Source organism: Chinchilla lanigera, unplaced genomic scaffold, assembly GCF_000276665.1.
Source record: "Chinchilla lanigera isolate Chin_1 unplaced genomic scaffold, ChiLan1.0 scaffold00050, whole genome shotgun sequence".
Lineage (NCBI taxonomy): Eukaryota > Metazoa > Chordata > Mammalia > Rodentia > Chinchillidae > Chinchilla > Chinchilla lanigera.
In genome coordinates this window covers 12,418,424-12,429,191 of record NW_004955451.1, presented here as the reverse complement: position 1 = coordinate 12,429,191, position 10,768 = coordinate 12,418,424, and the positions used below count along the sequence as shown (strand labels likewise).

General features: G+C 53.6%; 1 protein-coding gene across 2 annotated transcripts in view; it reads left to right on the top strand.

Annotated features, from left to right (window-relative positions):
* The window catches only part of Atp5g1 (ATP synthase, H+ transporting, mitochondrial Fo complex, subunit C1 (subunit 9)), a 3,152-nt gene extending 269 nt beyond the window's left edge, over positions 1 to 2,883 (top strand). For both annotated transcript variants that reach the window (XM_005394228.2, XM_005394227.2), the window contains exons 2-5: positions 278 to 324; positions 1,181 to 1,258; positions 1,825 to 2,003; positions 2,700 to 2,883. In XM_005394228.2, coding sequence (XP_005394285.1) covers positions 286 to 324; positions 1,181 to 1,258; positions 1,825 to 2,003; positions 2,700 to 2,814 — 411 coding nt within the window. In that variant the 5' untranslated portion in view covers positions 278 to 285 and the 3' untranslated portion in view covers positions 2,815 to 2,883. The remainder of the gene's footprint in view (positions 1 to 277; positions 325 to 1,180; positions 1,259 to 1,824; positions 2,004 to 2,699) is intronic.
* The last annotated feature ends 7,885 nt before the right edge of the window (positions 2,884 to 10,768 follow it).

Here is a 10,768-nt window from a genome sequence, read left to right as displayed (position 1 = left end):
CTCGTCGCCCCGGGTGCTGAGCCGGGCCCGGCCGGGTGAGCGGGCAGCTGCGTCCCTGGGCGGGATTCCCGCAGCGTCTGCCCGGTGTCCGCCGCGGCTCCCCGGGAGACGCCGCTTTTGCAGCCTGCCCCTCCTGGGGCCGGCCTCCTCCCTCGCTTCGTCCGCCGCGGCTTCCCCTCCCCGCCGGGGCGCGGGGCACGGGACGGCCGAAGGTCGCCGCCGCCCGCGGACCCCGGGCTGTCGGTGAGTCACCGCTGACTGTTAAATGTCTCCGCAGACCGAAACATGCAGACCTCCGGGGCGCTGCTCCTGTCCCCGGCGCTGGTAAGCCGCGCCCCGCGCCGTGTGGGTGGGGGCCGGGAACCCCTGTCTGCTCGGGCGTGAAGACCCGGCCGCGCCCGCCCGGACCGCAGGGACTCGGCCTGGGCCGGGAGATCCGGCCTCGCCGGCTTGGAAGACGCTCGGGGCCCGGGCTGCACCGCGGGCCGGCTGCACGGATCCGGGGCCGAGGGCCGGAACCCTGGGCGCCTGCCTTGGAGCTCCGGGTGGCTCCAGCCTTCCCGAGCCCTGGAGAATATTCCCAGTCTCCCGGCAGAGAGCTCCCGTCCTCACGCCGGGCCCCCCGGGCGTGTGGCAGTGCTCCCCGCCGACTCCTCGCTGATCAGGCCCAAGCCTCTCCTAGGCACCTGCTTTCCAGCTTGTTTTTTTTTGGTACCGGGAATCGAACTCGGGACCTTGCTCTTTCCAGGCAGGCGCTTGTGCCGTTGAGCTATATCCCCGGCTCTGGCACCTGCTATCGTATTAGGGCTTTTTTCTTCTAAAATAGTGGCTCCTTAGGCGTGGGGTTTTTGTTCCATTGTGGGACGCTGGCTGAGGCTGTGGCGCTGGACGTGAACTTCAGTACACGTTTCTGTTGTTTCATTTTTGGTGCTGCGGGTTGAACCCCGGGCCATGCCTTCTGCCGGAAAGCTGCACGGCGGCCTGGCACGTAGTTCCAAACCGTGGTGGCCGCGGTGGTCAGAACAGCAGTCTCTGGCACAAGCCCAGCTGGTGGCAACAGAATAGATGGATTGACTTTGGAACACATTCTATTGATGGTTTTGTAGTTATTTCTGACAAGCTTGTCCTTAGGATTTTTTACTTGCCTGATTGAGAGGGATGTGTCTCTCTGATCTTGCAGATCCGCTGTTGTACCCGGGGTCTGATCAGGCCCGCCTCTGCCTCCTTCCTGAGTAGGCCCCAGGACCCATCTAAACCGGTGAGAAGTAAAGCCCACCCAAGGGTCTCCCCAGCAGCACTCTTTCAGGTTAATGGAGCTGCCTTTCAGTCGGAGGATCTGTGATGCTCTGATAGTTCTGAGTCTCTAAAAGAGGCTGCCATAGGTGAGAAACTCGCAGAAGTAGCTCTGGGCGCGGTGGCACCCACCTGTCATCCCAGCGCTTGGGAGGCTGAGGCAGGAGGATGGCTGTAAGTTCAAGGCCAGTCTGGGCTACATAGCAGAAACTCTGTCTCAAAACCAAGGACATTTTTGCAAGAGTGAGGTTTGTCTAATCCATGCCATTTCCCTAGTGCTGTCTGAAGACAGAACTTAAGTTCTATTCCCAATCCTGCACCCAGTGTTGTACCAGTCTGGTGGGTGGGGCGGGAGGGTGGAGGCTCTCTGTCCTGCCAGCCCCATTGTGTCCCTGCCCCCACCCATTTTTTTTTTTTGGTGGGGGAGGTTTTTTCCCCATACTGGGAATCGAACTCAGGACCTCACGCTTGCCAGGCAGGGCACTGTGCCGCTGAGCTAAATCCCCAGCCCCTGTCCCTGCCCCTTTCCAGCCCTCCAGCAGCAGCTCCCAACTCCAGGTGGCCAGGCGGGCCTTCCAGACCAGTGTGGTCTCCCGGGACATTGACACAGCAGCCAAGTTTATTGGCGCTGGGGCTGCCACAGTTGGCGTGGCTGGATCCGGGGCTGGCATCGGAACGGTGTTTGGCAGCTTGATCATCGGCTATGCCAGGTGAGTTGGGCGCGGCCCAGAGCGCCTCCTACTGTGAGTTCCCCCTCTGGGAAAGTCTCAGCCGGAGGAGTGGCCTTCAGGTGCCTGTAGTTTGATTCCATCTGCCTCCTGTTCTCTCCAATGATCTCTATCAGGGTACAAATATCTCAGCTGAGCATGGTGGTGCACACCTGTCATCCCAGCACTTGGGAGGCTGAGGCAGGAGGATTGCCATGAGTATGAGACCAGCCTGGGCTCCATAATGAGTTCTAGGCCAGCCTGAATTACATAGCAAGCCCTGTCTTATAAAACAAAACAGGAAGCCGAGCATGGTGGCGCACTCCTGTAATCCCAGTACTCAGGTGGCTGAGACAATGGAGGATCATTGTGAGTTCGAGACCAGCCTGGCCTATGAAGTGACCTCAAGGCCAGCCTGAACTGCATAGTGAGACCCTGTCTCAAAAAGGCAAAAAAAAAAAGGCTGGAGGTATAGTTCAGCAGTGCAGCACCTGCCTGGTAAGCACAAGGCCCTGGGTTCAATTCCCTTAAAAAAAAACAAAGAAAAGAATTTAAGTGCTCATCAGTTTGCTAAGTTGCTACTCTGCATGCCCTCAAGTCCCCAGGCTGGGTGAGACTAGGTTCTCCCCAGCCGTGCCACAGTGCCCCAAGCCTGTCCCACCCCCACTGACCTCCACGATGCCTGTCTCTGTCCCATAGGAACCCGTCTCTCAAGCAGCAGCTCTTCTCCTACGCCATCCTGGGCTTCGCCCTGTCTGAGGCCATGGGGCTCTTCTGTCTGATGGTCGCCTTCCTCATCCTCTTCGCCATGTGAGCACCACAGGGCAGCCTGCCGTGCCTGGTGCTGGGCCCCGAGCTGTACCATTAAACACCGTTTCTCTAAGCCTCGTGCCGGCCTCTGTCCTTGGACCTTGGGGGTGGCCTTGGGCGAAGGTGCGAAGAAGAGCTTGGGCCAGCTCTGGGGAGCAGGAAGCCCCCCCTACGAGTCCTGTGTGGATGTGTAACATTTTTGAGGGACTTCATTTGCATGAAGCCCTAGTGTTTTACAACACCTCTTCTTTGGTTTTGGTGTTTTTGAGACAGGGTCTCACTGTGTAACCTAGGCTGGCCTGGAACTCACTGTGGAGCCCAGGCTGGTGATCCTCCTGCCTCTGCCTCCCAAGTGCTGGGATGACAGGTGTGCATCACCATGCCAGGCTGTGTTGTTCTTTTAGGCCCAAAGGAAGAGCACGCTGTGGACAGAACAATGCAGAGGTGTTTGGGGACATGGTCAGTCTCAAATTGGATGGCTTCCAAAGGAGCAGTAACTCAGTGGGACCCACTGGGTGAAAATCTTGTATCTCAACTGTGAAACTTCTGTGAAAGACGGAAACCAAGACTGTTCCTAACTAGTGTTAGGATTAGCAAAAAGAGTTAGAATACACAGAAGGCAGGTTAGAGCCTGTGTGTGCTTAGCATGTGCAGGCTTCAGTCCCCAGCACCAAGGGGGGAAGTGCAACAGATTCAGTTTACATGCAGTTAAAAAAAATATGGAACACTTAATGAATTTTCGTGTCATGCGTGCTGCCAAAGCAAGCACACATGCAGTTTAAAGACAGTCCTAGAGGGGGCTGGGGATTTAGCTCAGAGGCACAGAGCCTGCTTGGCAAATGGAAGGTCGTGAGTTCGATTCCTGGTACCAGATGAAAACTGAAAAAAAAAAATACAGTCCTAGAGCCAGGACTGATGGTGCACACCTGTAATCCCAGCACTTGGGAGGCTGAGGCAGGAAGATCATTGAAAGTTCAAGGCCAGCCTGAACTGCATAGCGAGACCCTGTCTCAAAAAGACAAACAAAAACAAAAAAAACAGTCCTGTAGCCAGGTGTGGCATGGGCCTGGGATGCCAGCATTTGGGAGCCTGAGGCAGGATTGCCACAAGCTCAAGGGTAATCTGAGCTACATGGACCCTGTCTCCAAAAAAAGCAAAACACAAATTATTGTATGGGCAAAGAAACAGCAGGAAGCTCAGAGAGGCTAGGCACTCTTCCCAAGGTCACACAGCTCCTCAGTAAAGCTGGGACTCATACTCCACACCTGTGTCCTTGGGCCAACTCCTCCACTTCCACAAGTTCAGCGACAAACTGAAGGTCCCTCAGGCTCACCTGACATTGAGCAGCCACTGCCTTTGTTCTGTACCCTGGGAGCCCTGACCTTGGCATGCTTGGGGCCAAATGCTTGTGGGCGGGGGCAGAGAGTTCAGCAACAGCCACAGCCCCTGCAACAGGTCCCACTCCAACTGTGACAACCAAGGACCGGTGTCCCCTCTTGGCCTCTTCACAAGTAACTCCCTTGAGCTTGCGGAGAGCAGGCCGGGGAGAACCTGAACCAGAGTCCAGGGCTCCCAGGGCCGGAGCAGACCAGGGCGGAGGGGCTGGCAGCCTGAGTGTCGCTGGGGAGCAATGGATTAGTAACTGGCAATGCTGTTACCACACAGCACTGTGACCTCGCGGGTGTCCTGCTGGCGCCCAGGCCAGTCCTGGGCTCCGGAGGTAATCTAGGAACAGCCCCTGGGGAGGGGGGTTGCCTTTTGTATCCTGCAAGTGCCAGGACGTATTTTTACCAAGGAGCTGGGAAGAATCTGCATCCAGGGCTGCAGACAGCCTCAGACTCGCCGGATCAGCTGGGCAGGAAGTGTGGTCAGAGGCCACGGAGAACTCCTGGCCCCCATCTGCCCTACTAGTTAGTCCCATAATCTCCTCTCTGAAGTTCTTTATCTTGGTCTGTCAGGTGGGGTCTTTTTGTATTTTGAGATAGGCTCTCACTCTAATGGGGGCCAGGAGCTGGCCTTGAACTCATGGTGATCCTCCTGCCTCAGCTTCCAAAGTGCTGGGAATATTGGTGTGTGCCACCATGCCCAGCCTGGGTGGGACCATTTTTGTGTAGTGCAAAATATTTGTAAGTGAATACAGCCATGTATTCTTAGGGGAGAGCCTCAGAGGGTGATTAAGCCAAGCCTGGTGCAGGCCTATGATCCCAGTGCTTGGGAGGCTGAGGCAGGAGATGGTCCTGAATTCAAGGGCAGCCTGGGCTGCATAGTGAGACTCTCCCTCAAAAATAAAAAAGGGGAGGTGGTAAAAATATATGGTGAATGTTTAAATTTTTAAGCATGTATTGGGCGGGGGATATAGCTCAGCGGCACAAGCACCTGCCTGGCAAGCACAAGGTCCTGAGTTTGATCCCCCGTACCAAAAAAATAAATAAACATATAGCAAGGAAGGACACATTGTCATTAATCCTCAAAATACTCCCCTTCACTTGAGTACATTCCACTGTTCTTGCCACTTTCTGAAGCAGTTCTGCGAAGACCCTTTCTTGAGGGTCTTTATGAGATGTGATCGCAAAATGTTGCCACGTGCGCACAGCAGAGAGGGGCTCGTGAGACATTACAGTGTCACCTCCTCCTCCTGACTCACCATCTGGCACATGTGACCTGACTGGATTCAGGACACTGAGGCAGCTCCAGAGCTGCTTCAGAAAGTGGCAAGGACCAGGGCATGAGCAAGTTCAAAGCCAGAGGGAGGACTTTGAGGGGGCCTCATGGCACTGTGTCTTTCACTGTAAAAAATTGTTTAAATCTTTTTAACATTTGCTGTATTTCTCAATCACATCTCGTATTGTTATTGTATCCTCAGATGGTAGCAACCAAAAAAACAGGGAGGCTACTCGGGAAGCTGAGGCAGGAGGATTGTTGCGAGTTCGAGACCAGCCTGGGTTACACAGTGAGGTCAAGGCCAGCCTGAACTGCATAGCAAGACCCTGTCTTAAAAAGACAAAAAAAAAAACAAAACACCAAAACAATGAGGACAGACCACCTTAAGAGCTTAGCATGGTGACAAAACTTGGGTGCCAGAATACAAAGAGCCCTGCCACATACAGCTGGGATGTTAATGATCTCCCCTTTAACTTCCTCATCTCTAAAATGGGAATAAGAAAAATGTGTGAGCTGAGCAGGGTGGTGTACTCTTTTAATCCAAGCCCTTGGGAGGCTGAGGCAGGAGGATCACCAAGAGCTGCACAGTTCAAAGCTAGCCTCCACTATGCAAGGAGATCCTGTCTCAGTAAATAAATAAATAAATAAATAAAACATCTATCTGGTTAGTTCAATGGATGTCTATATTCATCTTAATATTACATGTACCTCATTAATAGTATACACATTTGTATCAACTCATTTACATATATTGCCTGTAATATGTTATGACCACCACATTTTTTTCTTCTTTTTGGTACTGAGGAGTGAACCCAGGGCCTTTGCACTGAGCAACATCCCTATCCCTTTTTCCTTTTTTTTTTGTCTTTTTGAGACAAGGTCTCACTGTGTAGTTCAGGCTGTTTTTTTTTTTTTCTTCTTTTTCTTTTTGAGACAGAGTCTCGCTATGCAGTTCAGGCTGGCCTTGAGCTCACTTTATAGCCAACGCTGGTCTCAAACTCACAGTGATCGTCCTGCCTCAGCCTCCCAAATGCTGGGATTACAGGCATGTGCCACCACCCCTGGCTCAGGCTGGTCTTGAACTCACTTTGTAGCACAGGCTGGCCCCAAACTCATACTGATCCTCCTGCCTCAGCCTTCCGAGCCCTGGGAGGACAGTGGACACCAGCATGGCCGGCTCTGATGGATGTATTATTAAATTATTAAGCATAGTACTATTACTGAGAAGCCTTAAACATCCAGTGCAGGTTCAGACTTTTCCTTTCAGGTCAGGATTTATGGCCTGGAAGGTTTCACTTGCTCCTGGCACTGAACCAAAACAAAAGCTGGGCCTGGACAGAAGGACTTTCTGTGAGCCTCAGGGAGAGGAGGCGAAGGGAAGGGTCTTCCCCGTGTGTGTTTTAGAAAGTGCTGAGTCTCAGCAATAACCGGGGCTCCGGGACACTCGTCAAGCCCTGCCCCTTGGGAAGGACGCACACCTCCCATGAGCGACGTGCCACCAAATCCTGTTGTCCAGACAAACCTGAAGCTCAGTGGTGAGCGCTTGTCTAGCAGACGCAAGGCCCTGGGTTCCATCCTCAGCACCACACAACACAAAATTTAAAAAAGAAAGTCAGAGCTAAGAGCGGGGCACACCTGTAATCCCAGCACTCAGGAGGCTGAGGCTGGAGACTCGCTGAGTTCGAGGCCAGCCTGGGCTACCTGGCCAGGCCAAGGCCAGCCTGAGTTACATAGACACCCCGTCTCAAAAAAACAATGCAGTCAGACGGATGGCGCAGGGCAGGCAGCCCCGGCGGGGAGGAAAGCCAGGCTTTGATGGGGGCGGGGGCTCCTGCCCTCTGCCACGCTGCCGGCTGCCTGGGGAGAGCAGCCAGGTGCTGCCCGGAAAAGTCCGCGAGCCCTGGAGGAAGCACTGCTGCTCCCTTACACCCACCTCTCTGGCCTCTGCCCCCTGAGAGGCCTGGCAGGTTCTAGGGCAGGTGGAGCAGTGGCCCCCAGCGGCTTTGCAGCCCTTGACTTGCAGGTCCTGGGTGCAACCCTGGCTTCACCCTTCCCCGAGGAGGGCTAGGGAGGGGCGGTTCTCTTCATCATTTCCTTGTTTGCTTTTTTGAGACAGGATCTCCCTCAGGCTGGCCTGGAACTCATGGCCATCCTCCTGCCTTAGCCTCCGTGTGCTGGGAGGACAGTGGCACAGCCCCGCGCCCAGTTTTCTACTCATCGTTTCTGTAGCGTCCAAAAAAGTGGAGCCCCGGGGCTGGGGATTTAGCTCAGCCACACAGTGCCAGTCCGGCAAGCGCAAGGTCGTGAGTTCTATGCCCGGTACCGGAAAAAAACAAAAAGAAAAAAAACCAAAAAGCTGAGCCCAGAGACTGGGATTGCCGAGCGCTGCACTTGCTTCCTGCCCTCAGGGCGCCCGATCTGTGGCTGACAGAGGAGTAACCACCAAAACGAAAAGTAGTGCGTGCTCTAACGGAGGCGAGAACAGTCAGCCTTAACAACTGGAGGAGGGAGTAATTACGGCGGCTGATTAATAAGAATAATAGGCCTGCGAGCAGAAGGCCGGGCAGGGGAAACCTGCTGCAGCAAGCCCTGAAGGCTGAGGAAGAATAAAGACCTGATGGTTCTGGAACAGTTCTGGTTTTTTGTTTTGTTTTGTTTTTGCTCGGTGGGGACGAATTCCTGGCCACCACTTCCCACCATCCCCTCGTCATCACCCCGGATGAGACACTAGTGCTGCTGCAGGGTTACAGATACGGAGCAGGGAACAGAGAGTTAAACTGCAAGGATTTTCCCCAGGAGGGAAGACGTACTCAGAATAGGAAAAAATATAAACAAAGGCCAGGATGAGACAGGACAGGGACAAATAAGGCCCTTATTTATTTATTTATTTATTTATTTATTATTTATTTATTTGAGACACAGTCTCACTGTGCAGTTTAGGCTGGCCTTGAACTCACTATGTAGCCCAGGCTGGCCTCGAATTCGTGGCAATCCTCCTGCCTCAGCCTCCTGAGTACTGGGATGACAGGCATTTGCCACACTGCCCCTGGTGAAGTGGAAATTATTTGTACAGTGCTTGTCACTTTACAACACTTGTGGAAATGTCACACTTAATCCACAGAGAAGCCGGGCGTGGTGGCTTCCCCATGCTACATAGTGAGCTCAAGACATGCCTAAACTACTCAGCAAGATCCTGACTGAAAAAAAAAAAAATCCTCAGCGAAACCTCCATAGGCAGGAATTAGCATCATGCCACGGATTTGGAAGTAGGAAAGAGCACAGTGCAGGTTAAAATTGCAACCTGTTTCTTCTGAACCTCTGTAAGCGTTTTCTGTTCCCTGTGTCAGCGTGACCAGACCCTGTGCTTGGGGGCAGCAGCACCATAGCAAGGGAGAAGCCGACCTAGGGCCTGGCAGCCTGGCCAGGGAGGGGCGAGGGGGCAGAGTCTTCCTTTTGAACTTTGACCACCTTACTACATCACACCCGAGCAAAAGTCAGAACACCTTTCAAAGCAAAGGGAAACTTCTAGTTCAAATAGGCAGGGTCTTGCTAAATTGTTTGTCTTCTTGAGACAGGGTCTCACTATGCAGTTCAGGCCGGCTTGAGCTCACTTTCTAGCCCAGGCTGGTCTCTAACTTACAATGAGATCCTCCTGCCTCAGCCTCCCGAGTGCTGGGATTACACCACCACCCCCAGCTCATTTTGCTAAATTGTTAAATGCCCCGGGGTGGGGCTGGATTTGCCATAGATCCTCCTGCCTCAGAGTGCTGGGATTCCCTGCATGCACCACCGGCTCTGCTTCTATCTTTCCACGTTGGCAAAGATTACGGTGCTAAAATACCAGAAAGCCGTACCAACAAAGGGTGAAATCTGTATAAAGTACTGATTGATTTTCTTTCAAATTAAGTAGGATGCGGTGCCTTGCCCAGGGCTGGACTCACAGATAACAGAGGCTTGCAGCCTCAGGGGTGTGTGTGTGTTAGAGGGGATGGGTGTGGCAACTGAAAGGCTCTAACCGGCACAACGTAAAATACAGTAAGTGCAGGAGAGTTCCACGCGGCGCCAGGTCACACGCGGTTTGAACTTGTGCACCTGGCTTGCAGTCCCCGCTCTGCTGCCTGCTCTCCGTGTGACCCACGGAAGTGACTGGATCTCTGTAGGCCTGTTTTTCCATCTGTCCCAACAGCCTAATAATAGTCCTTACATCATCGGGCTGCCGAAGGGAATGAATAAGACAAAGCCGATAAAGTGCCTGACATGAAGCACTCAATAAATATCAGATAAAAAGTAAATCCGGAGCTTTCAATAAATATTGGCCATTGCCATTCAGGTCCACAGGCCATTATTGGACATGCACAAAGCACTGAAAACAAGATTTCTTTCCAAAAACAAATTTGGCGGCAAAATGTAATCCAGAGTGATGCCGTTCACCCTGTATGAATATTCAGAGAGGTCCCCAGAGTCGGACGGACATTCACACACGTTGCTGTGGAAGTGTTGTGTTGGTTACCCGGTGCTGGTCTGCACCTGCTGGCTGTGTCTAAATTTTGAAGCACATCTGGCACCACTGGTTTCCAGTCATTATTAGAGCGTCTCTCTCTGTATATATATCACCCCTCCTCCCAGAGGCTCCAGGGATAGTAAAGCTATAGTTGTTTTTGTGTTTTTTTTTTTTGTTTTTTTTTGGTACCGGGAATCGAACTCATGACCTCAGGCTTGCCAGGCAAGCACTTAAAAGTACTTATGCCACTGAGCTATATTCCAGGCTACAGTTGGTTCTTTCAGATTTCATTTTATTATTTATTTACTTATTAATTTTTGAGTCAGGATCTCACTATGCAGTTCAGGCTGGCCTCGAACACGCTGCAATCCTCCAGCCTCAGCCTCCCGCGTGCTGAGGCAACCAGGCGTGAGCCAACCACGACCCGCCTCTCTGTATCTTTTCTGTCCTTGGAAATGAAACATTTTGCTGAGCTTGGCCTGCAAGTCCCTCCCGCCCCCGCACCGCGCAGAAGCGGCGCGGACTCAGCACCCCCACTGACCACGAGTCCCCGCCCCCACCCTGGAGGACCGCGGTGGACGCTCTGGCCGCGCCCTCTCGCTGGTTGGGGCGGGAGTGGGCGGAGCCAGCGCCGGCCGGGCTGGGACGCGGAGGGAGGGACGCTCTGGCCCGGCTCTCGGTGGTGCGGCAGCGGGCGGGAGCAGCGGCCGCTCTGGTCGGCGGACGTGCTGCTGAGCGGTCCCGGAAGCGAAGCAGCGATGGCGGAGAGTCCGACTGAGGAGGCGGCGACGGCGAC